Raw genomic sequence first — 26,822 nt, forward strand, 5'->3', positions numbered from 1 at the left:
AAATGATCTTGTAAGGGATAAATTTACACTTTTTTATCCCTGTTCAGAAATGGAAATCAGTTTTCTGACTATTAGCTTTGGAAATGAAAATTAATTAAAATTTAACGTGAATGTTATTCCTTTAAGTAGATAATGGATCGTCTCTTTGAGTTTCTCGGAAAGTACTCAGGCTACAAAATCTTCCTCTAACAGATTTCTTTGGCTCCACATGCTTTGTCTATCCCATTCTTTCTAAAATATTCTTAGCAGAACTTACTTGCATATTGGAAAAATCCTGTATTTTTATAAACTTTAATTACCAAGAACTATGCTGTGACTAAAATTCCTTATGTAAGTAAAACCACCATTGTTCCCCTTTCTGAATCCATTAGAAGCATGCAAGATGTGGGTAAAGAAAGCAATGAATAAGAATTGGGTTGAGGCCCTTCTGAAATTAAATTATTGGGAATCTTAACAAACTAATCACAAAAATCTTCCATTAAGAATGAAGTCACTTGTGCAGCACAGGTAGTTTCACATTAGAAAAATCTGAAGAATACACTCCTATTAGAAATACCACAGATGGCATACATACATTAGTCTATGCTAACATAAACCCACACTATTTATTTATTTATTTATTTATTTATTTATTTATTTATTGTATTTAATTTCCTACTGCCTAACAAGCCTGTTATTTGCCAAGCTGTGTGGTCTGTATAACTCATGGTTGCCTACAATCAAAAGAGGAAAAAATGGAGGATGTGTCCACCAATCTATAGACAATATCTGCCATGACATGTAAGTAATGTCTAGAAAATCCATTAAAACAATTTTTAGAAGTCAAAGAATAGATTTTATGTGTGGACATTCATACAGAATATCCAATATTATCAAAGAATCAGAAAATTATTAAATATGCAACTACACAACTGGAATGTGATATCATTAAAATATCCTATTTTGTATACTGTCTTTCAGTACAAGAGACAGAATTATTACACTTAATGCTTATAAAGCATGTTTCAACCTCACAAAGCTCAAAAGCAATAATTAAATCTCATAATGTGTCTTATGTATGACAAATTATAGCTCTGAGTTTTTAGCTTAGATCCTTACACAAACCTCTCACTCCTAAAAGCCTTCTTTCCCATAAAAAAGATTGCAGACATGCACATATTCTTAAATATGCACTTCTAACTGTAAGAAAAGTTCCTTGGTTTCAACTCATACTGTTGCTCATCAGAACTGTGAGGCTCAGCTGCTTTCACCTGCAAATATCACAATAATATTAAAAAAATATATACTTTTTGTTTGGGGTAAATAAGAGGCTTGTTTCCTCTCACATTTCTTTTTGCCCAGAATTCATGCATTCCTTTTTACAACAGTCCAACTTTAAAAAGGAAAAAAAAAAGCACAACAGCATTCACATTTCTGCATATGATATAAATGCTACACTTTCATTTCAAGAAATTCAGGATACACCAGAAAGTTTACTCTTGCAAGCAGTAATAGATGGTAATTAAAAAAAAAAATAGACTTGTGAAAAAGCTTCTACATTAGAATTTGAGGTAAAGGGACAGTAAGTTTGTTTCAGTGGATGGCAGGAAGAGGGAATTTTAAATACAAAATCTAACCTTCCTATTAATACAGCATATTATTCTAGAGGACTCTATTCCAAGTACTTTTGAATTTTTACTTTCAGCCACTCTAGAACCATTAGTATTACTCCCATTTGACAGTCAGGTTTGTTTGTTTATTTCTAGTTGTCTCTGGCAGAATGACATGGTAATGAATAATGTACAAAGTAGAGAGGAAATTTTAAAAAATAATTAAGCTCATTATTATGCTACCATCATACTATCAGTTATTGACAGGAAATATTATCTAAAGTAAGTGATATCAAAACAAGGTTTTTCAGTAATGTGCTGTATTTGTTTCTAAAGTTTCCTCCAAGTTGCTGCCGCTTCTTGTAAGTCCCTTTCTGAGACACAGGAGACAGGGATTACATTTACGGCCAGGGCATTTTTAAAAATTATGTTAATTGTCCAAAATGATTGCTGGAAATGAAACAGCTCCAGAACAGATGGAAGACTAAAAGCCATTCTTCCTTGGTGTACTTTATGCAGATTATATATGAAAAAACTTGTTAACAAGTGAAGTGAGATAGTCAGAAACAGCTGATGTACAGAGTAGAAACAAGGTTTTTGAAAGTTTGAAGAATCAAAGTTTTCTATGGACTCAGCAGAAACCAACAAAAAAACCCCACTTATCCTTTAATTACTTTTCTAATTTGCTGTTGTAATACTGCAAAGTCATTCAGCTGTAACCATTTACAGGACAGTATAGGTTTATCTAAGCTCCCATTAATAGAATCAAGAAAGAAAATCCTTTACTCCTCATTCATAACTCTATAAGCATATTGATTGTAGATCCATACTGCTAAAAATTATTTCACTCACATATATATGTTTAATTAAAAACCTCCTTTTTTCATTGCTGAAAGTGGTTGAGACTCATTCTGAACCCAGGTTATATTTTGCAGGATTAAAGAACAGTCCACTAAATTATTGTGGGTCTTTAACACTTCCCCAATGCTTATTTTAATAGAGCACTGACTTGGGTTAGGAAAAAAATAATCTAAACTGAAGTTTAAGCATTGTGTTTGCAACTATAAGACAGTAAATATATATAAAAAAAAAAAGAAAGTCAAAATCAAGGTGAACACTAAAAGATAATAAAACACAACATTGCTTATTTCTAAGTGATGGAAAGGCTGTATTAGTAGAGAATTCCCTAGCCTCAGAAAAGAGATTGCTTTGGATAGAGAAATGCTCAAATACTGGCATATATTACAGCCTTGTAAGCACAGATAGTGCACTTTAATATTTGACGCATTTTGTGCGTATTCTGAGAAAAACCTTTGCAAGTACACATCAGGTAAAACAGCGTTAGCTTTCAAAGCCTTGTTACAATAGCAGCTGAAAATCAAAACCACACCCAATTATTTTTGCTGATGCATCATGAAGTAAATGACTCAGGATTTCTCCAATAAAGACAGGGGCTTCCCTCACCCACGTTCCTTTCTATGACAATTTTGTCACTTAGTAGCTAATGAAACAGATTAACCTTAGTAGTAGTATTTAATGGCATTGGACAAAGTAAGAGGCTTAAAGATCTCCTCTTAAAATATGGATGTTGTTCAAAGCTGAGCTTTCCGATCTGTCAAAAACACTGTGGGACCACCTTAAGCCACCTCTAAAATAACTACAAATTATGAATTATCAGCTTCAAACCCCAAAAGATCAAACATTTCTACCAAAATGATAGCAAATGCTAAGGTATGCTGAACACGTGGCTAAACTCAGAACGAATTACCAGTACTGAAATCTTCCCCTCTCTCAAAACAGATCTGTAAAAAGTTGAGCTAACACTCACAGACAGTGCGATCTTTGTCTCCTGGAGGAGCGTATTCCATTTTTCTCTTTGGTACTGCTCCCATGCACCTGAGAGAATCTCGCCCACCTCCCCGTTTCTTTCTGCTTGTCCCTCCAGGATGATCCGAGACGAGGATGAGAAGAAGCCGTCAGTGTAACTGCACCTGTGTCCCTGCACAGTGGCATTTTCCTCACAGCATCAGCGGATGCAGTTTGAAACTTCCCAGGATCATGCGATTTCTCCTGACTAATGTGGCTTTCTAACTGGGAGGAGGGAGATGAGGATGACAGATTGCTAAAGGCTTTTAAAAAGATGCTGCTTGAAAGAATTATTGCACATCGATCTCATATTCCGCCATTAATAAGACTTTCCAAGCAACAGTATTTAAAAGCCTTGGTCATATTCTCCTGGCTGGTAACCACCTCCTCCTGAGCACTGACTGACAAAGAGCCAGGCGCTGCTGACAGGGCTAATATTAGACAATGACTTCAAGGCAGCCAAAGAGTCATTTAGATTTCCTATTCTGCTTTCTCTGCCACAGCAGCACAGACCTTGGTTTCTCCAGCACTACTGTATAATCTGATTTAGAAGTAGGCTCTGAGAACTACTTTAAAGCCATTAATCTTTTACTGTTCCCAGATATTTTTTTGATGCACAATGTCCTCCAGTGGCAGGACTCAGTATGGGGGAGGGGGGATGGCATGAGGCTGGGTCAGGGGAGGTTTGGGTTGGATATCAGGAGAGAATTTTTTACCTCAGGGGTGGCTGAGTACTGGAGCAGGCTCCTCAGGAATGTGGCCATGGCATCAGGCCTGTCTGAGTTCAGGAAACATTTGGAAAATGCTCTCAGGACTATGATGTGATTATTGGGGTGTCCTACATGGGGTCTGGAGTTGGGCTTGATGACCCAGTTGGGCCCCTTCCAGTTCAGTATATTCTGTGATTCTATTATATGTACCTATTTTGCATGGACTCATGTCTTCAAGAGTTTGGGAAGTTTTACAACCTGTATATATTTATGTATCACTGTATCTCTGACATGGGAATGCTCTTTCCTTTGCACTTTACAGCAGATGGTTACACATTACTGCCATCATGGAAAAGCACTAGAAAAAAATATTACATACTAGACAAAGTACTGAAATTCACTGAGAGCTCTGCACTGTTTATCCATTCAAAAGCACACCTGCAAATACAGGTGAAAAGCTGAGAAGGTCCTTTCTGACAGAGATGAAAAATACTGGAAAAACTGCAAGTAAAAGTGGTAAACGTTACTTTCCCTGAAGGACAAAGTAAGAAGCCAGCCAACTCTGTAGCTGGAGTTTTGGGTAGGAAGTCACTCATCATGCTGGTTATCAGACTAGGCTGATGATACAGCAAGGCTGGTTTGCTTTATACCAGTCACTAACTCACAGATTTACCTCTTCATTTACATTCTAAACTCTATTAATTAAATTAAGGCATCTGGCTGGTAAACTAGTGAAATATTTCTGATACATTTTTGAAACCTCTTTAAAACATTAGCTCCAAATAATCAACTTATCTACTACAGATGATGTAAATTCTTACTCTTGATGACAACACACTGTGCAAACATCTTTACTGAAGAAAAAGGCATTCAAGAAACAAAAGGCAGTCACATTATGAAGATTAAAAGAGAAAACTATATTGAGCATACCATTCCAGTGTCTCAAGGAAGTTGATTCATGACTTGAAGTTGTAAGAGGAGTACTGCAGTTTTCACCATCTGTAAATGACTCCAGACCAACCAATACAGAGGAAGATTAAAAAACAGACCTCAAAATCTACTCTGAATCAACATGTACTTTCATCTTAAAATTTTCTATTAAAAATAGTAACGGCAATATAGATTTACACACTATATGGCCCATATAATACTTTTATCCATCTGTTCTGCTATCCAGAAATGCTTGATGAGTTGACTTGGCCTCTGCAAAAACCAAACTGTTCTTCACATAGTTTTAAGCTTGCAGTTTATTTTATTTTCTCTCTGGTATCACCTGCTCCCAGTCATATGATGAAAAGGAGCAAAGTCTGTTCTCCCCTTCAACTTAGCAAACTGCTGAGAAGCAAAATATCTGAAACAGACCATCCGTCACCAACCCAAGTGCCTGTAAGTTCACTGCAATCCTCAGCACAGCCACCTCCCCAGGCTGCATTTGCACGGTCAATTTAATCTGCCATGACCAGTGGGCTCAGCAGAAAGCTGCAGTACCACTCTAGAACTCTGATGGTAGTACTTATGCAGCCAAGTGGTGGGATGGAACAAGGAAACAATCTGATAGAAAAAAACTAAGATGGATTTTTTTTTTCTCATTCTTAGCTAAATTAGTTTGTCTAATCAGTCTCCTGAGTCACTGTGCAGCATCACCCACAAATCCATGTGCCAGCATAAGGAAGAGGAGGGGAATGAACTGCAAAAGAGGAGTGCAGCCTAAACACCTCTTCTGCCAACAGCCCATACTTGCGGCAGACAAAGCACAGTCCCAAAACCAGCTCATTAGAATGACAAGTGACCTGTGGCTTTGACAGAGCTATATATTCAAAACTAGCTTTATTTCATGCATATGTAAAAAATAAGAGTACTTCATCTTTAGGACACCCAATACTCAGTGAGAAAAGAAGGAACACATACACAATTTATATGGTATCGTTCAGTCTTTCTACTGAGCCAAACAATCCCAAATTTAAAAGTCTTGAGTTACAGTAATGATCTAGAATAAAACATTAGATTCCACAGAGATACAACCATCTTGACACACAGCCAGCTATTCTTTAACATGTATTTCTACTAGTACTGAAATAGTTAATGAATAACAATATTAAGTAAATAATATGGACAGAACTGGTTGTAGGAATGGCACAAGACTCATGAATTAATTAAAACAATGTCTCAAGTGAGAAAATATTCCTTTCCTAATTAAAAAACTTTAAAATGGAGATTTTATGCCAGTGAAATTGATTCAGTATTATACAATTCTGTATGTACATAATTCTACATGCAAAGCCTTGTATTTCAAACACTGCATATGCAAAAGCCCTTAAAAAATCTCAGGTAGGGGCAGTTTGATATTGTGAGTGTCAAAACTATATATTTGTGCACTCTGAGTAACTTTCTTTTGAATACACAGAATTAAAACAGAAAGTAACAGAAGTCACCTAGAACCCCTCTACCAGAACTGCTCTAACACAGTAAGGACCACTTTCTGGGAAAGAAAGGAGCGTCTCACACATGAGGACAGGCTGAGAGAGCTGAGACTGGTGAGCCTGGAGAAACCTCAGGGTGGGTCTCATATCCAAAGGAAGAATGCAAAAAGGAAAGAAATGAGCGCTTTTCAGTGGTGCCCAGTAACAGGACCAGAGGCAATGGCACAAACTGAAACACATGAGGTTCCCTTTGAACATCAGGAAATTTTTTTGGTGTGAGAGTGACTGAGTATTGGCACTAGTTGCCAGAGAGATTTCTCTCCATCCTTGAAGACAGTCAAATGGATATGGCCCTAGGCCATTGTACATGACCCTACTAGGGCAGAGTGGTAGACCAGATGACCTCCAAAGGTTCCTCTCAATCTCAAATATTATGTGCTTCTGTGAGCACAGCTTGAATATCTATCCAAAGGTTAAAAAAAAAAAAACAAAAAAACTTGCACAAACTCATTAAAATATAGGACAAATTACACAGCTGAAAGCAGAAATTGGAAGCTGAAAATGCAGTATTTGGATCACCTTCATCCCAGTGTTCTGAAAGAATGGGCACAGGAGATGAAAGATGCAGCAGAAAGGATTTTAAATAAACCTATAAACTCAAAAGCAGAAAAAAATCCAAGCATAGTGCCTAAATTTAAAAGGAGAAAAAGCAATCAAGAATATGTCACGTCTATGAATTTGATCAAAAGTCAACATGCTACTAAGAATAATTATTCTTTCTTGCAAAATTCAAAGACACAGAAAACAAATGATTGTCAAAGAAGATATCAAATGGGTTCACCAGAGGTAGGTTGTGCCAAACATACTTGACATCTTTCTTTGATAAGACAGCTAATTTTTTTAGATAAAGGAAATGCAGAAAGTTTTTATGGACTTTTTACACTATGCTGTATGGGTATGGGTATGGACTTTTGATACTGTACCATATCAGTAAAGATAAAAAAGATGGGAAAGGAACCAAGTATGTTGATGGCAGAGATAACAGTGGTCTACACTGAATGGAAAGCTATTGGATCAGAAGGTTACTAATGGAGTTCATGAAGAATGAATCTTTGGTCAAAGCTTTTGCACTTTTAAAAGCTTTGATATTTGCCATAATTAAACTTATATCAAAATCCTTGCTAATGACATTTCCTGATAACACCAAGTAGCATCATATATGCAGAAAAGGACTGAGACATAATAGAAAAAGAACTGGAGGACCTTAAGTGGGTATTGATAATGGCATGCAATTTAACAAAAGACAACAGCAAGACTTTACAAAGAGGTGTAATAAAAACAAATTCTCCAATAACGTGGAATAATGTTGATAAAATCAAGGATACAAATGAGTGGTTACCCCATCATATTATATTTGAGTTAAACAGTATGAAGACTTGAAAACATTGTTTGTAGGCCTAGCATGCAAGAAAAAAAGTATTTCCAGAAGCAAAAAGTGAAAATAGTTGTACAAGACCCTAGCAAGAATGCTGAGTATCATGTACAAGATGTGGTAAAGAAACGTGAACTGAAAAGATGTGAAAACCCCAAAACACCAAACCAAAAATGAAGAACAGAAAAATCCATTTCATGAAAGGAAGCAAAGATATACTGGTTTATCCAGCCTAATATCCAGATCAAGTTTGCTTTCTATGAACACGTTAGGAGAGGTAAATTCTCCACCTGTACTTGGCCCTGGTGAGGCCACACCTTGAGTACTATGTCCAGTTCTGGGCCCCTCACGACAAGAAAGACTTTGAAGGGCTGGAGTGTGTCCAGAGAAGGGCAGTGATGCTGGAGAAGTGTGTGGAACACAAGTCGTGCAAGAAGTGGCTGAGGACGCTGGGGGTGTTTAGCCTGGAGAAAAGGAGACTCAGAGGTGACCACATCACTTTCTACAATGACCTGAAAGGAGGCTGGAGCCAGGTGGGGGTCAGCCTCCACTCCTAGGCAACCAGCAACAGGCATAGCCTCAAGCTGCACTATGATGGACACCAGGAGAAATTCCTTAACATAAGGAGTACGTAAGCACTACTGCCCAGGTAGGTGGTAGAGTCACTATCCCTGCAGGTGTTCAAGACACAACTGGATCATGATCCTAGTTGACAAGGTGGTGATCAGTCAAAGGTTGGGCTCGATCTCAGAGGTCTTTTCCAACCTAAATGTTTCTGTGATTCTGTAAATTCTAGAAACAAATAAGAAGTACATAAGATAACAGAAAATATTAGCTGATGCACAAGTAAGTATGAAGTGCAAATGAATAAATTTCCAGTCGGAAATTTGATGGCAGTTATAAATCATCAAAGTTCTGACACAATCCCTCCACTGGCATGATGCAGAAATTTAGCTGAACAAGAAGCCTCTTTAATTTATACATTGAAAAAATAAAACAAGGAGATCACACTGTCCACACAACAATAAAAAAAACCTAACACAATTCCAGTCTCATACAAATAAACAAAATGCTGAAAATTTCCAGAGGATTCCAAGGTACACTGTAACTGCAGCATGACAGTCTTCCAGGTTTTGTATAAAAACTCATCTTAAGCAACATCAATTTGTTATCTCATGATCTCTCTTAATAAATTCAGACAGACACTAATAAAGAACACCATTTATTGTTCCTCCATTGTTTAGAACAATCTGCTCTACACTGCCATGATTTTTAATTTGTCACGCTGCTGGGTAGACAAGCCCAGGCCCAACATATCAGGGGCACCTCTGTGTTTCTTGAGTTCTGTTCCTCCCCACTGTGTTTGTAGTATTTTAATTAGAAGACCAACTGCTTGTAACAAATGCAAGAACTGAAGTGCTGGGACTATTCAGTCAGTGAATAAAAATTACTGCTGCAGGAATTAATTTATAAATTGAATACAATATAGCAGTATTCAGAGAACAGAATAACTGCCCATCATTCACTATTATTCAGTCATGATGATCTGCAGTGGCATTTGAACTTGATGGAAAACACTGCTTTCCCAAAGCAGAAATGCAGTGTTTGTGCTTCCTTGCTTTCAAAGGTAAATTAATGCAAAAGATACTTGGATAGTGAGAAAAATGATTGGTCCTCAGAAGCTTAGAAATATTTATCACAGGCCATCATCTGTTTGATGCTGCAAAATTTTTAATGCGGACACCTGTTATTGATGTTTTTAGGGCCAGCTGGACTGAGCTATGACCCAACAAAAGACAAAAAAAAATAACCTGGGCATGACCATCGTATGGAACACATGAAGTATACGGGAATTTATGGAGCAAATGGGCATTTGCTTCCCTCTCCTACCCGTCCTTTTGGATATGAGACACATGAAAGGCACTTCTTTCCTGATTAGGCATTTGTTAGCACACCACGACTCCTTATGATATTGATCGATATCTTGCTGAAGGGAGCTCCAAACGCACAGAGAAAACAGCTGCTCACAGCAAATGAGGTCTAAATGCTAAAGGCCTTCTTGCAACAGTGATTGCTGAAGAACACAGGATGCGAGCTACTGGGGTGCAGAAAAAATTTAGTTGCTTACCAGAAATGACAAATAATTATGGGGGAGAGTTTGGGACCCAAGAAAACAAAAATTAAAAGTACAAATATGTTGTAGCATTAACTACCCCTAATACTTTTTGGCTCCTTGCCAATTCCCATCTCTGGCTCTGGTGTGTGACGTACATTCATTCAATTCTCTGTGGAGCCTTCATTTTAGAAGAGCATGAACCCTGCTGAGTACTCCTGAAGATAATTTTAGTGTGTATTTCACAGTACCCATTTTTAGGAGTCAGCAGCCCACCCAGTTTTGTAGTCCCACCAATCAGCCAACCCAAACAGCCGGTATTTGTCCAATTGTTGCTTTTCAGATTTTACTATGATGGACCATAATATATGACAGATCTGTCACTGCGCTACTCTGTATACCTCTAAGTATGTATGGCTATACACACACACATTTGGTACACTGAATGTATCCAAGAGCCTTTATTAGTGATGGAAGTCTGTTCCCAAAACAAAAGGATAATAGTGAAGAGCACATGCAAGGAGATCTTTGACTCTCTTATGCAGTAGAACTTTTTCAACCAAAATGGTAGTTGCTGCATGAACTGAAGAACTGTGAAACTGTAAAACAAGTAGCACTTTTACTGAAGATAGAAATGCAGAAGGCAGACAATATACCTGAGAAATAGATTCTCACCACAGATTTACTGTATGAAAGGAAGCAATTTGACATAGCAGCAACATAAACAACAAATCTTATTGTTAGGATTCAAGGTTGGTTGTGGATGAATACAAAACTTTGTGGTACGGGCCAAAGACTTAAGACATATCGCTTACAGAGCTGAGAAAAAAAATAACACTTTATGTAAGGAGATATGGTTGAAGGAGAAGCCTTATTGCTATTATAATAATAATAATTAATTTTAAAGGCAGTATTTCTCTATAACCACTCTGGACGCCTGCAAAACCAGGTGTGCTCTCCATTAAGATACAATTACGCTTACCCGCGACAGACTCGATTTTGTTACCAAACCGCAACAGCTGATATATTTAGCCACCGTTATTTAAATAAGGGCAAGATGATATTGTAGCTCTAACAAGACAAGACATAACTAGACACGGTTTACGCAAATCTAGTAACAACACAAACACTACAGAGATAAAGCAGTTTCAGTGCTCGCTGCACAGTTGGGTGCGTGCTGAAAGACATCTTTTACATGAGTGACACCGATTCAGAAGCAGAATTTTTTAGCTGTTTTACTCCCTCTGCCCTGACCCCGCACTCCGCCCGCTGACCGGGCGCCGCTCCGCAGCCGGAGCGGTGCTCGAGGGCGGCCCCGGGGAACCCTCCGCCGCCACGGGCCCCGCCACACCTCCCACGGCGGCCGCCGGCACGGGGCCGGGCAGCGCGGCACGGCCGCACAAAGGAGCGCCCGGCCCCGCCGAGCCGGCCCGCCCTCGGCCTGCGCGGAGGGCGCGGCGCTGGCCCCGGCTGCTCTGGGGCGCGGGACACGCCGAGCACCGCCCCGACCCGCCGCTCTGCCGGTCCCGCCCGACGCCGCCCGCCCGCGGCGGGCGCTGCCCTGGGCCGGGCCCCGCGCCCGCCTCGCGTCCCGCGTCCGCCCGACCCTCCCAGAGCTCGCCGCCCCCGGGGGCCGCGGCGCAACGAGGGGCAAAGACACCCGGGCCCGGCCCGCGCCGGATCGCCCCGCGCCCACCTCAAACACCACTTCTTCGTCGAACTCCGGTGTCATCCTTGCCCGCCATGCCACCCCCTCCCCGCGGGCACGCTGGGAAACCGAGTCCGCCGTGCCGCCGACTTCCCGGGCCCGCCCCGCCCCGCTGGGCGCTGCCTGGCGCCGGGGAGAACTACAGCTCCCAGAAAGCATAGCGAGCGCCCGCTTTCGGGCTCCTTGTGGGCGGTGCTGACGGGGCGGGGGCGGGGCGGGGGCGGGGCAGCGGGGAAGGGCGGGGCGAGGGCCCGGCAGTGGCGGCCAGTAGGGGGCGGCGGCGGGCGGTGTCTGAGGGCGCTCGGTGTGCCGCGGCCGCGGGGTGGGATGCGGCGGTGGCGGGCGGGGGGAGCGGCTCCTGCTCCGGCTGCTCCTCCGGCTGGGTGGCGGCGCGGGGGAACAATGGGCTCCTTCTCCTCGGCCCTCAGAGGGGCCGTGGCGTAAGGGACGAGGGGAAGCGCGGCTCCGCGCCTGGGGAGCACCATGAGCTCCGCCGGTGAGTGTCCGGGGAAACTTTGGGGAGCGGCGGTTTCCGCCCAGCCGGCGGCAGGCGGGGAGTCCGCGTGCCCCCGCGGCCGGACAGCCTTGCCTGGCTCGCTCCGCGGCGGCGGCGGCGGCAACGCGGGGATGAGGGACGGGGATTGCCGCCGGGCGGGAGCCGGAGCCGCCGGCGCGCTCCCTGTCCGGCAGCGCTGCGCCCTCGGCTCGCTCCGGGCAGCGCGGGGAGGCGGGCGGGGAGCGGCCGGAACGGAGACGGGCGCACCCGGCTGGGGGCACAGCCCTGCCCGGGGCACAGCCCTGCCTGCGGTCCGCTGCGGGCTCCCCGCGCCCCTCGGCATGTTTGGCCGCGGGGCCGTGCCGGCACGTCCTGCCCGGGGCTGGGGCTGGGGCTGGGGCTGAGCCCGGCTCACCGCCCCGCGTGTCCCGAGCGGGTCCCTGCGCCTGGGCTGAGCTCACGGCCGGGGAAACCTGCTAGGGGCCGAGTTCTGGCAGGAGAGCCAGCCCCGGGGCTGGGGCAGCCGCTCCTCTGACTCCGCGGAGCTGCGAGAGTTTGTCATCTGCGGCTTTGCTCCGGGATGTACCTGCCTTGGCCGGGGTCGTGCAAGCAGGAGCCCCTCGGGGCTGCTGGAAAGCGCTCGCTTCTGGCCTTTCCAGCTGCGGGTTTGAACTGACCTACTTCAGTGCTTTCCTTACCTTTCCTCCCCCGTTTCTTGACCGCTGCCAATTTAGTGACTAAAAGAGCTCCAAGGCAAATTCTTGGTTCAGAACAAGAGCACCCCGTGTTTAAGGGAATTGCTCGTATTTATATTTGCCTGCACGGTGGTGTGCTAACTTTTGTTCAGACATCTGTTAGATTAGTAGGTTCCTTTCTTATCCGCCTAAAGACAAGAACCGGAGTTGTTTCTGCATTGAAAACGTGTCGTGTAAATTATGATGTATTGGATGGAAACACAGCTAATTGTAGGGTTAAACGGGAAGCAACAAAATGCTTCCTGTAAGGATTGGGATGGTGGGTGTTGTAAAGAAAAAGCAATACACAGTCATCAAGCAGAAATATCAACCCAGTTCTCAGTGTTTGCCTCTCAAGTATGTCAACTTGTTATTGATTCCAGCGTTAATTAAGTTGTCCGAGCTCTCATAGCTAATCAGAATTTACTGGAAAATGAAAAGCGATTTAATGCATCTTTCTGCTTCATTTAAAATATGTTTGACAGAACTGATTTGTTTAGATTTTGAAAAGCATGTAATAAAGCAAGTTATCTCTGCTTAACCAGCTGCATTTTATGTTCCCGTTTCTAGTAGAGCTGCTGATTGTGCAGTTCAGCCCATATCTTTTAAGAGTTAAACAGCTGTGCAAATAAGTGTTAGGGGGTGCTCAAGAGCTGTGCTGTTAAAATTTGATGTGGTACTAAAGTTTCAGAAAGTTTCAGTACTAAATAGTGATTTCAGGACTTTTAGGTCTTAGGTGGTGTAACTAAATCAGTTTTAAGCGTACGTTGTGGTGGTGTTTATGGGGAAGGTGGGGACAAAGGGTTCTGGTGAAAAAAGTAAGCAAAAGAGTAAAAGGTATGCTGAGGAGTATCAAATCTAAATTTTAGCAAGTTTTTTTCAAGAGAGAGGCATAAAGAGTACTGGGGCAGAAAGAGGGGAAGGTGAGGGGATGAAGAGTATTTTGTGTGTAATGTATTATGTGAAGATAAAATAAATGGGCAACAGGTGAAACAAGATTAGAGATTCATGATCCTGCTGACAGCTTTTGACATTTCAGTTAAGGAGTTCCTAGGCAGGGTATGAAAAGAAGACTGCCAGAAGACAGTTGTGGAGAATAATATCCCTCTCTACTTATTGCTGCAGAACTTAGTGCCTGTGATATATAGGCATTCCTTATAAAGCTATTGCTCACATAAAAACTTAACAGCTCCTGTGTTTGAATTTCAGTCCTGTGATCTATAGAATCTCTTTCCTACATTGAAATTATTTAATAGTGAATTAAGTTCTTACTCTGGTTTGTACTGTGTAAGCCAGTTTTCTGACAACTGGTTGGTAACAGAGTGTTTCAGTAAAAATGGTATTGTCTGTGAAGGCTTCAGGTGGAACTTGAAATGCTAGAAATATTTCCTTCAGTTTGGCTTGAAGGGCTTAAGTGTCTCTCTTGTGTCTTCTTTTAGTATGCCTTTAGGACAAAGCAACATGGTGCACCATCATCTGTAGTGCTTTAATATTTTTTTAAGCAGCATTTGCAGGTGTATGCTTGATATGCAGGGCTTTCTCTAAGAGAGATACTGTGCTATTTGGGGGGATTGTGGTACAGGGAGAAACACCAAACACTGCTTCTCCCAAGGATAGAAGTGGCAAAAGGTCTGAGATTGATCACCCAGCCTTAACCTTGCTCCAGCTCACCTTCTGCCTTTCTAACTAATGCAGGGCATATTCAGTGTCTTGCTGCGTATCTTTTCTATTTCCTCTTCAAAATTGTTTCAGTTACATCTCAGTCCAGAACATAATTCCTTGATGGAGTTCTGCCACAGCTGTTGGTTACATGTTTTAAAATGTATATGTAAGTCTGGAATTGTTGGAACTAAGGAACTATAGCACTTTAAAAAAATCCTCCTATGTAATTTGAAGATTATCTTATTGTAGTGATCAATCCATATGTTGGTTTCAATCTTAATTTACAGCTATACTCCTGCCATTGCCTTCTCATGCACTGCACAAGATATATTTATTTATACACACCATATATATGATGCCAACAAATTTACTCATTTTCTGCCTGAAAGTATTATGCTGGCTTCAAGTATGTGCTTTGCCTTTAAAAGGAAAAAAACAAAAGCTCAGAGTTACGACTTTGACGTTTATTATTTCTTGCTGAAGAAACAGTCCTTATATGTGAATCTATAGAGCTTATTTAATGTGGGCAGAATGTATAGCTTAGGCTTGAAATTGGATTTGACAACAACAATGAGAAAAATGTATTTTAATGTCAGAAATGTAGTTCAAATAGAAAAAACATAGCAGGAACAGAATAAACAAAATCAACATGACTTTTCCAATCGAACTTCATTGCTTTCAAGGATTGAAAAAAAATGAGGCCTGCAGGGTTTAATGTCCCTTTAACCCTCGAATATGTCAAGTCTCATTAGAGTTACTCAGCTCTGTCTCTGCATGTGATCTTAAAAGGCTGTTTATTCATCTTTTGTCCTTACTTTGAAGTTATCCATGACTTTCCTCTTTTATTTCAATAAGTCAGTGAATAACTTAAGATTTTGAAATTTATGTTTTCCTTTTGCAGCTTAATTAAGATGTTTTCTAAAACTAGTGGTTTGCAAACCACAGTTTTGTCTTGTACTTTAAAAACTACGTGTGTTATCTTCCGGGATGTAATGACTCATTCCTTTTTTTTGTTTCTTTTAAGCATTGTGGCACCTGAGAAAATCAGAGCCTCTCCATAATGAGAAAATAAATAAACTTTTGCAGGAAATAAATTAATGATCTCACAATACTTTAAGCCATGTAATGAGTCTTTAAAATTTAGGCTGCTGGAGAAGAATTTTAAAAGTTTTAAAGGAGTTTTAAAATACTTTACCTTTTTCTCTCCAGTGTATTGAGTGCCAGTGCAATAATCTCTCAGCATATCCCAAACATAGCAGTAATTATCTTTCTCCCTACACGTTTTTTAAAAGCCAGATTGGCTTTCTGGTTTTGAAACTGTGAGTTGTGGTGTTTTGTGCCAGAAATAGTCTCAGGAACAGCAAATTGGCTGTTGGAGCAAGCTCTTCCTTCATGTGAGAAAGAACAGCACATTGACCTCTTGGTAGATGCCATGTGGTCGTGGCATTATTTTCATATAGCCTACAGATGTGATTTGCTGTATCTGAGAACACAGATATATGTATAGTGCATACATAAACAAGGTGCTGCAGGACAGCCAATGCATGTGCTTGCTCTAGGCCAGCTGGTGTGGTAACTGTTTGAAGCCCTTTTCTTTTCCTAGTGTGTGTGAAATACATGTAACCTTGTAGGTGAGAAGGAATAAACTGCCATACATATTGTGTGGTAAGAGAAGAGTATTCATATGACTAGCTTCTATAAAGTAGCTGATTTGTTAAATTTGAACCTTTGCATAACCCATAGTCATTTGAATGTGTACCCTTATCTTAAGCTTAGGCTGAACTGCTGTCAAAATCTGATGCCACACTGATTTATTGTTTTACTTTCTACCTACTGTTTTGTGGTTCAGAAGGGACATTGCTTTAGGGTAGGTTGCAGCATCCTGCTCAGGCTACCTCTTGGGTGACTTCAGATAGTCCCATAGGGCATCCTGAATACCAGGAGGGGAGCCTCTGTTCATATGAAGCATTGCAAGGAAAGGAATATCAAGTTATGTCAGCTTTGACAGTGTCTTAGAACCATTTGTCCCCTTTTCATGGACAGATGCAAGTCAACATGTCTTGTTCCTGTTCTTTTGCTTTTCTTAATATGAAAGTTGTTAACATGATCTCAAAGGTACTGACATAAAAATTACCTGGGAAAAGCACTCCTTTAGCAACTATGGGGTTTATTGCAGAAGGGGTAGTACTATTTGATTTTTTTGTCTCAGTTCGTCTTCATATATCAGTATTTCTCCTTGTTCCTATGTAAGGCAGGGAAGAGAACAAGAAGTAAAAATTTGAGGATTTAAAACTGTGTAATACTACCGCTTAAGATTGCAATATCTTATTGGCTTTTCTGTTCATTCTCATTATAGTGCATAGGAGAAGACACACAAATGTTTTTAAGTGAGGTCCTCAGTTGTCAAATTCTATCATTTGAAGAACAGAAATGGGCAGCACTTTAGGGTCAAAGGTCTGAGAGTAGAAGTTGCTTCAGGATGTTCTCATCCTCTGAAACAAATCAAAGGAAGAACAGGAGCACTTACCAGTCAAGCAATAACAAGTGTTGGTCACAGAGGAGATCATCAGCAGGATGAGAATGGGTGTTGCTTTTTCCTCAGCATGCTGAAGGACATAATTCACCACAGAGATAAATGTCTGTTTTCTCTGCTGTGACCTGAAGTCAGACAAAGAGCATGTGTATTGATCTGCATAGGTGGTACTAATGCCAGTTTGCTGTTAGAAAAATAATGTACTTTTAAATCTACTTTTTCTAAGGCGATTAGGTGTTATTTTTAAGCTTTTTTTTTTTTTTTTTTTTTTTTTCCTTCAGCACTGATCATGGTATTGGCTGTTCATGTGAGCATCAGATTTCCTATTGGTGATGGCAGCATTGCTAGTCACTTTATTTATGGATTTCTTCCTTTGCGTAGTCAAACAGGTTGGAGGGTATCTCTTTGACAGTTTCTCTGGCTCCTAAGCAATTAATCTGCTTATGCAAATAAAATTTTGTGTTTCTACTCTTAGATTTGCATTTATTACTGGAATTCCTGGATGCAGGGATTCTCTTTAAGAAATGGGTTAAGGTTGGAGGCGGGAGTGGGGAAAATCACAGGGATTCTCTAATTTCCTGAGTAAGACAGGCTAGAGAATCCAATGTCCAGTCCAAAGTTTCCTCTGAAAATTCTACACATGTCAGAAAGTGAGTTGCCTGTAAGTGCTTGTGGCTCCCCCACAACACTAGGTGAAATGTTTCTGTAGTTAATTATCCCTTAGGTTTCATAAGAATTTTAGAGCTTTGTTTCTAGTTTGAGCTTGTCAAACCTTAGTGGTTAGCTATGGAATCTCATCAGTGGTTATTTGTTTTTTCCAGTTTTGGTTCTGGGGGCTCTTTTGTGATTCAAGAGCCATCTGTTATCAGAAACCTTTCAAATGTGTGTAAGTGATTACCATCTTGGTTTTTAAATTCTTGGTTAAATTAACGAGGATGAGCTTCCTTGGGATTTGAAGCATATTTTTTAGACCTTGGATGATTCTGTAGTTATTTCTGAGATTGCCAGAAGGTGACATTGCATTTCACAGTCTGGCAGGTGCTATGTACAGAAATATTTTCAACTCCCTTCATCTTTTATACTTATCAGATTATTTACTGCTTAGCTTCATACCTGCATGGAGCTCTCATAACTACGTGCAATGATTTCCAAATTCTCTTCAATTTTTACTCTCCTAAGCATAACTAGCCATCTCTGTCCTTATGTGAATAGCTAGCTCCTTATGGCACCAGGAAAAAGCCCACTGTCCAAACAACTAATTACCCCATGCACTTGCTCTTTAATATTTCCTTGATTATGTTTATTGTTTTTCACCTTGCTTATGCTTGCCATTTAACAAAAAGTCATTCTCACATGACTTCCAGTCATTCCTTACACCTTTTATATAACAGTTGCCTCCTACTTAGTTTTCTTTCTATTCTGGATGGGAAATTGTCCCTTTTAGAACACTGTTATGTAGAACTGTTTTTCATTAGTGAAATTGAATTAATTTTTAAGCAACGGAACTTTAATTCCTGATTTCTAATGTAAATCTACTATACTTTTACCCTTGTCAGCTGCTCTAATTTTTTTCTAAGTAGTTCATTGCTCGTATTCTTCAGAGACTTAAAGATATTTTGTTGAGGAAAACTACTGGTATGCATTCCCTTCTTGGAGTCTTTCCTCTCACATCACATTTATGTTTAAAAGGGCTCTTCATCACATTCCTTTCTGATGGAGCGTTTGACTCCAGATCTGTATTGATACCGAGACTGTAATGTGCCTGTTAATACATTGACCCATATCTACTCTAGATGTAATTGCAATCAGTTAAAAGCAGACAGTGGTGTCTTTATTATCCCACACAATTTGCTGGTCTCTTCTGTCTGTCTCAATGCTTTTTAACATTGAAGTAATTTGAAAAATTCTAGTAGGCTTCAGAAATCACATTGAATTGCACTTATTATCAGAAGTGAATTTTTCTGCTCTGTTCCTTATCTGGTTTTCCGCCACTGGCTTACAAACCACTGGTCTGCTTGCTTTGCTTTTCTTTACATATTCATGGTTTAGTTTTAATAAAACAATGGGGTTTTTTTATAGTTTATTTTCAGGTAATGGTGTCATGTCTTAACTTCTAAGTGTGCTCCCTAACAAAGACTGCAGAGTAGTCTAGTTTGGTAGTACCCAAAATGCTAGGCACTCCCACTATAGAGAAACTTCCAAGGTTATAGACTTAAGTTGGTTTGTGGGAAAAATAATTCACAGGATATTGCTTACCTAGTGTTTAATCTCCTGTATCTTTTTCCATCTGTTTCTCTCACTTGGGCATCAGGAAGGGGTCCAAAGCAGCCTCTCTCCTGTTTCCAGGGAGCTTTAATAACTTAGTAAATGTTACTGAACATGGCCCAGCTCTACTACTGTGTAGTGTTCTGTGACAAACTGGGCATCCCTTCTTTGTTTTTTTACCGTGAGTCACAGCGTCGTTTATTGCTATCACTTCATATTCCAATTGAATAAGCAGTTGATTTGTCTGAAAGTGAGTGTACAGCTCTCTTCTGCTGTTCAGGATCAGTAGTTAATTTTATTTTTTCCTAGCAAATTGTTGATTCATCTCTGTGTGGGAAACCTTCCTTTAGATGGGATGCAGAAGGTGGGATAGGCTTGGCAGTAAGTGGTAGTTGGGTCACTCTTGTCAGTAGCTATAGGGAGCTGTACCTTTGGAAAGAAATTCTGGGTTCCCTCTTGCAAAATTTCTTAAAAATTGACTCTGCCATCAGAGGCATCAGAGGTTTCTCTTCACTAATATAATGGCAGCAAGGGCAGCCATTCTAAGTGTAGGTAGAGGCGGTCTGGCTACCACTTAGTGATTCATGTCCTAGAAAAACATGATTTTACTGTTTCTGGCTCTCTGGCTTGCTGTTTAGGAAATAGTTGCAAATGAGGGCATCTGCTTTTTTTTTTTTTTTTTTTTTTAAATCCATCTAGATTTCCTTCAAACCAAGAAATCCCCACAAAACAAATCTAAACTTTGAAACTCCATTCTTGCATTTCTTGGCTGGAGATTAAGATATAGTGCATATCTTTAGTGATAATGGTGGTAAAAGACAACCAAACACCAAACCCACATTTCAAAGGGAATCATAAATCAATGATTACCCTATCTATTTGCATGTGAAACATTAACTAATGTATTTTCTTGAGGGTGTTATTTAACATGTATATGACTTACTGAAAGTATACCAAAATATTGATCAAAACAAGGCTAGTAAATACTGAGGTAATACATAAACAGCACGAGAAACTTGTTTACTTTTAAAATTTGAGTGGATCAAAAAACACTTGAAGGATTTATCTGAAAATATTGCAGCATTTGGACATGAATTGGTCACAAATCATCTCCTGAAATATTCAAATATTTCAGACATACTTTTTTTTGAAAGACACCACAAAACAAGCAAATAAAACCCCCCCAAACCACTCAAACAACAGGATCAAAGCTCCACAACCTCCAAGTTTCTAATGAGCTCCTTTTCCTGAGTGCTGTGCACTCTTCCTGGGATTTGTCATCTTGTTGTGCCAAGTGGGTCATAATTCATAATAGTGGTGATTATTTCTAGGTCAGACATGTTAGGAAGAGTAATTTTTTACGAGACACAGAAGTAGTGTTTTACAATAGAAAGGTTCTGTATTGCTACAAATTACTGCATCAGCTTCATACCACAGACTAACTGAACTGTTGGTAGTGATGTGCCAGTTCTGCAACTGGTGCAGTAATTCATCTCTGTTGTTTGAAGGGGAGAAGAAGAGAACAAGGAATTTTAGGTCACACATTTCTCAAGGTGGTGGAGGAAGGGACTGAACTACCCTGGTCACTGTTCTGGCTGTCCCATTGTCTTCATGGCTTTTTGTATGTGTGGCACTTAACATATTTGCAACATTTGAAAATGGTATTACAGTTAAAACTGCAAAACCAGGCAAATCTGCTCTGCTGTTCTTGGAATCAGACTTCAGCATCTGAGGGAGTACATGTACTAATATTACATAAAACTGTTTGTTTATGAAAATACTTTGAAAACATCCGTACCAGTCCTTGATATGCCTATTAAAGCAAAGAAAGGCAACTAGTAAAAAAGTGGTGTTAGGGAAGGAAGGCATGCTTTTAAGAGAAAAATGTATCCATACACACATTGAGATCTTGTAGGTCACAAGTTAAATGTTCATACTACTGTGTTGCAGGTGAAATTTTTCTGTGGGCAATGGTGACTAAAGTCTTTGTTTTCCATCCTTCCTAGAAATTAAGAAGCCACCAGTGGCCCCCAAACCAAAATTTGTGCTAGGACACAAGGCAGCACCTCCACCTGTTGCACCGAAGCCTGATATTGTACTTCCTGGTGGGATACAAGCAGCAAGGAAAACCAAGCCAGCAATTGCACCAAAACCAAAGGTTCTCAAGAGCTCCTCCATCCCGGAAGTTAAACCTCCGTTGTCTACGCGAAAAAGCACAAAAAGCTTTGAGGAGCACAGGGAAGATTCTTCTCAAACTCTAGACCATTTGAACTATAAAAATGAAACCTCAGAAGGGAGTACTGGAAGCACAGCATATATTCTACCTGTTTCACCTTGCAAATTTGAATGCCTTCATAAACTTGGAAATGGAGAGAACACCTGTAAAACTCAGATCATTCTTGAGCACTTTGACACCTTAGAGAACATCAAGCTTGATGAAAGAAATGCACTGTCTCTGGGGGATAGTCACAATGAAAAATTGACAAGTAGAAGTCAGGTGGTTTTGAAAGCCAGCATTTTGGAAGAGAAACTTAAGGATGTCCTAACTCATGGTGTGTTTCCTAACAGCAGTCCTGTGAGGCGCAGGTATTCAGACAAATTTGACAAAGGGGATGGTAGCAGTTCCAAACATAATGTTAAAATAGAGTTTATGGAACTTGTACAATCTTCATCATCTTCTGAGGTAGCTAAAGGGAAGCAACAAAGTGCTGATGGTAAGGTTATTGCTGATGAGTTTCAGATGTCTGAAATTTGTCCTAGTTTGACTGAAAATAATCACAGTTGTTCTTCCCCATTGGACAAGGAAACTCTAGAGAATGAAAATTTAAGTAGCATTAGGATGTTTTCAGGTGAAGTAGGGATGAAAGCAGATACTGATAAAACCTCCCCTGGAACATCTTCAGTCCTGAGCTCCAAAGTGCTTCCTGTCCCTAAGCCAAGAAAGCCACGTGCTGCATGTCTAGTCCGTCAGGATGGCATAGACAGCACAGGAGAAGGAACAAAGGAACCATCTAATTCAGAGAAAGATTCTTATAGTGTTGTGGACCAAAGCTTAAAAAAGCCTGCAAGAATTAATGTCCTTGGTCAAAGTGTTTGTTATAACAATAATGCAGAAGTGTTTCATCCTGAAAAATGTGAGGGAACTCAAAGCAATGCAGAAAAAATGTCTCGGGTAAAGGAGCCTGCTGAGAAAGAGTCAGCTTCACAAAATCTTTTGCCTCAGTTTTCACATGGAAGTCCTGATTTGGTGAGACATGTTGAATCTTCTTTAAATGCAGACCATAACTCCATGGATGAGATAACAGATGACACCAGTATGTCAGATGCTGTGGATAAAAGAACTGACTTTGTCAGGTGTGGTACCCTGTCCATGAGTTTGCCAAAGCAGCTCAAATTGGCAAGCAGTCAGCACTCATCTGCTTCTAACAGTCTCCATGTTTCTCCACAAAACCTGGAAAATAAAGAAGTTAAAAGAAAAGATGAGAATTCCCCAAAAGTTATTCCTAAGAAACCACAGAGGCATGGCCTTCCAGCTGCTGGCCTGCTGAAAAAAGCTGCATCAGCAGAGCTTGTGGACAAAAGTTCTTACACCTCCAGTGAGGACAAATCAAACAGCCTTCTAGAAGGATCTCACTTTGCACATCCAAGAGCCAAGGAGCAGGATGCACTTTCATCCTGTGACATACCCAAACGTTTTTCTGAGAAACCCGTCTGGAAGTTGCCTCATCCTATTCTTCCGTTTTCAGGAAATTCCGAATCATTAAAAACTGCTACCAGCTTCAGCCACCTGACTGTTGTGACAAAGCCTAGGGCCAAGTCTCTCTCTGCTGTGGACATGGACAGGACAGACAAGCCCTGCAAAGATCATCACAAGAAAAATAGCTTGAAAAAGCTTCTGAACATGAAGCTGTCAGTGTGCTTAAAGAAAAGTGACTTCCAAAAATTTCTGTCTAAAGGCAGCCAGTCAGTGGAGAGTGCTATTGCCAACCTTTCCAATGGGGATGGGTATGGAAATAACAACAGGAGTATAGGGTCTGTAGGCAGTGAAAAGAAAGCTAAATCTGCCAAGGCACATTCCATAGAAATAAGTAGTCCGGCATCACAGAAGAAGAGACAGAGAAACAGGAGTCAGCCTGACATGCGAAATAACCAAAGGCTGGACTCTTTAGAAAGACATGGACTTTTGGGAGAGAATTTTTCCCAAATGCCTTTGAATTCTGTAATCAGCTCTTGTGATCCAGAGTATGAGAATGTGCGTCACTATGAGGAAATACCTGAGTATGAGAACCTGCCTTTTGCAATGGGTGCTAGGAGAAATCTCTGCTCTGAATGGCAGAACTCCATCAGCGTGGAAGACCAGAGCACTGACTTCTATGAAGTTGAAGAGCCTTGTGAAGCTACAAGCAGGCGTTGGAGACTTGACAGGTAAAATGAAGAGAAAAGGGAAGTTAAACAGCTGCATTGTAACTCTGTTGGTTGTAATTAAGTTTAAATGATAGCTTGAGAGGCTGTTAACCTCTTTCATTAAATGTCAGCAGGACAGTTGTTCCTGTATATCTTACTGTAGACTTTTGTTGTTTTGAAAACTGCTTGCACTTGGCAGTGAGTCAAGAGGAAAAGTAAGCTAGTTATTCCTCGTATATTCCTCAAAATTTGGGAAACTTTTCCAGGTTTAATTAAAGCAAATCAGATACAGTCATGTATTTATATCCAAGAATACTTCAATGGGGAGGAATGAACCTTACCAGTCTCACAATGAAGTGGAATAGCTATCCAAAGAGTGCATAGTTACTAGGTTTGTAGGGGGAATGAACATATTTTTAGATCAGTTGATAGAGCTGGGAAAAGCAGACAAGCTTTTGGTTATGCAAATTCTTCGTCAGGCCTGGAAAGCTTTTTTGAGTATAACAGAAGCTACTGCCTTTCTCTAAATACAGCAAGTCTTCTGTATCTGCCTGTGCTCCCAGCCAAGATGGTAGTGGTGCACAATTTCTGTGTGACTCATAGACTCTGTGTGATGGGGTTTGGTAACTCTGCAGGTTGCCGCTGTATTTATTTAGCTCAGGAGGTGGTGGAGACAGATAATATCAGCAGATTCAAAAAGGGATTGGGCAGGTTCATTTGCCCCATGGAGCTTTGGATTTGATATTCATGAAATTTTTTTTGCTGAAAGGGTGGGCAGTCAGGCATTGGAATAGGCTACTGAGGGAAGTGGTGAAATCACTGTTCCTGGAAGGTTCAAGAATTGTCTGCTTGTGGCAGACCTGGGGGACGTGGTTTAGTGATGAACGTAGTAGTGCTGGTTTAACAGTTGGACTGAATGATCTCTGAGGTATTTTCCAACCTTAAGATTCTGTGATTCTATGTCCAAAACAATTTGCTAAATGGAATAGATCTTTTAATATTTGTATTGCTGTGATGGATCCTGAGAAGAGAAATGGGCTACAGAGAGTGACCAGACTCATGTGCTCTCCCTAAACAGCATCACTTAGTGTGTCTGTCAGTGTGGTAACAGGTAAAGCATTGCTTTGTCCCAATACAATATCAGGCAATTTCTTAACTTCAACAGATCAGTTTGTCTTACAGTTTCTAAATATTTATCTCAAATCCGCAATAAGGATTTGAATGGCATATGCAGCCTGTATATTTCAAAGCAAACTTCTTCACACTATTAAGAACATATGCATAACAATAAGAATAAGAATTAGCTTCTAGATCATCACATTTAACTTCATTTTTCATTGAGAGTTATTAAGCATTGTTTCATTTTGGATGTGTACGGCAAACACCTGCTCCAAAGACTCTGTGTTCTCTTATATAGGAAGAGACAAATATTTTAAGGGCATCCTATGTTAATTGTTTTATTGCTGATATTATCAACATGGGTCTGTTTGTTGGAAAGCGTGAAACATTATCATGGAAAGTAGGATTTCTAGTTATGGGCTAGGTACTGGTACATTTAATGAAGTGGTTGTTGAGTATATTTATTGTTTATGGCAGGGTGTTTCTTTTAGTTTTGTCCTTGGAATATTTTAGGTTGCTCACAGTGTGTATGCTTTTTGTTTAAGTCTAATCTTTGAGCCTCTTTCAGGGATTTTGACCACACCCTCTTGGTATTCCCTCAATTTGGTGTACCTAAGAAGGGTGGGACCAAACTTGAATAAGGATGCATTTCACATGTTTGTGTGACTCATTTTGGCTCGTGTTATTTTGTTCTGCATACAGGTGAATATCTGTCTGCTTTAGGAAGAGGATAGTTTTGCTGCGTGAAGCATGGTAGATGTGAGATTGCTGTTGCTCCTGAAGTGAAATTCTGTAGTTTTCTTATCTGGCTAGATGTGTGAGATTTATTGCTATTGCCCCTCCACACAAACCTTCTCAGTAGTCATGGTGATTAAAGGTTTAAGTGGCCTCACTGACACATCTACACCTGAAGCTGCTCCCTAAGTTGGATGTCCTTGGCACAGCTGGTGGTTTTTTTTAAAAAAGCACACATAGAAAACCAGTACTAGAGCCATTTATGTGTTTATATTAAATCGAATGAAATAGTTGGCAACTACCTTATGAAACCAGTAATTCATGTAGTTGCTTCAATAAATTTTAGAGAGTAAAGAAATGCCTAGGGGAAAAAAAGAGGACACACTTCAGTAGTCTCTTGACCTGGATCAGTGCTGCTGGGAGAGCAGGGATGAATATTCGTTTTGGGAGGTGTAAGGGTCCTCGCCCAGACAGGCCAGGCAAGCCCTTCTCCAGTTTCCCCATCCAGTATTATCTCAAATCCTTTGAAGCTTCCTTATCAATGTTGTCTTACCCTTTCTGCATAGCTCTGTAAGAGCTTTTTATCATTTCCTGGGCCAGGCTGTATTATAAAAGCAGTTAGAGAAACAGTGCTGCTGTTATTGAAATAATTGCCTTTTGCATTTTCCCTGGCCTGTCAGAACATGCACTCAGCTCTTTTTCATAGATCATGGCACATAAATTCCTGTAATGCACTGCTAATAGGGATCTCAAAGCAAATTATGTTATGATTAAAGCCAATGTACAAATGAGATTGTTCTTCTGAGAAATTCAGACCAATTGCCCACACTTCTAGTCATAATAGCATATTCAATATAGTAAGTCTGAATGCCAGTCTTGCCATTACCAGAAGAGTTCAATGGTGTCTTTAGCTCATGCTGCATTTCTTTCTGGAGAAAGAAATAAAATTTTGATAACATACTTAATGCTTTGGTGGTTACAGAGGAATTTCCTTGGAATCCCATCTGGTGAAACCAGTATCCTTTAATGGAGAGTG

At 40.5% G+C, this 26,822-nt stretch overlaps 2 protein-coding genes across 6 annotated transcripts in view; one reads left to right on the forward strand and one right to left on the reverse strand.

Annotated features, from left to right (window-relative positions):
• Positions 1 to 11,957, reverse strand: part of VEZT (vezatin, adherens junctions transmembrane protein) — a 57,677-nt gene extending 45,720 nt beyond the window's left edge. For 4 of the 5 annotated variants that reach the window (XM_056510043.1, XM_056510025.1, XM_056510051.1 and 1 more), the window contains exon 1: positions 11,827 to 11,957. In XM_056510043.1, coding sequence (XP_056366018.1) covers positions 11,827 to 11,862 — 36 coding nt within the window. In that variant the 5' untranslated portion in view covers positions 11,863 to 11,957. The remainder of the gene's footprint in view (positions 1 to 11,826) is intronic. The other variant, XM_056510036.1, reaches the window with a different exon arrangement.
• A 157-nt stretch (positions 11,958 to 12,114) lies between these two features.
• Positions 12,115 to 26,822, forward strand: part of FGD6 (FYVE, RhoGEF and PH domain containing 6) — a 72,286-nt gene continuing 57,578 nt past the window's right edge. The window contains exons 1-2 of the mRNA XM_056510011.1: positions 12,115 to 12,334; positions 21,535 to 23,953. Of these exons, the coding sequence (XP_056365986.1) occupies positions 12,322 to 12,334; positions 21,535 to 23,953 (2,432 nt within the window). The 5' untranslated portion in view covers positions 12,115 to 12,321. The remainder of the gene's footprint in view (positions 12,335 to 21,534; positions 23,954 to 26,822) is intronic.

The sequence above is a fragment of the Oenanthe melanoleuca genome, chromosome 1A (genome assembly GCF_029582105.1).
Source record: "Oenanthe melanoleuca isolate GR-GAL-2019-014 chromosome 1A, OMel1.0, whole genome shotgun sequence".
NCBI classification, from domain to species: Eukaryota; Metazoa; Chordata; class Aves; order Passeriformes; family Muscicapidae; genus Oenanthe; species Oenanthe melanoleuca.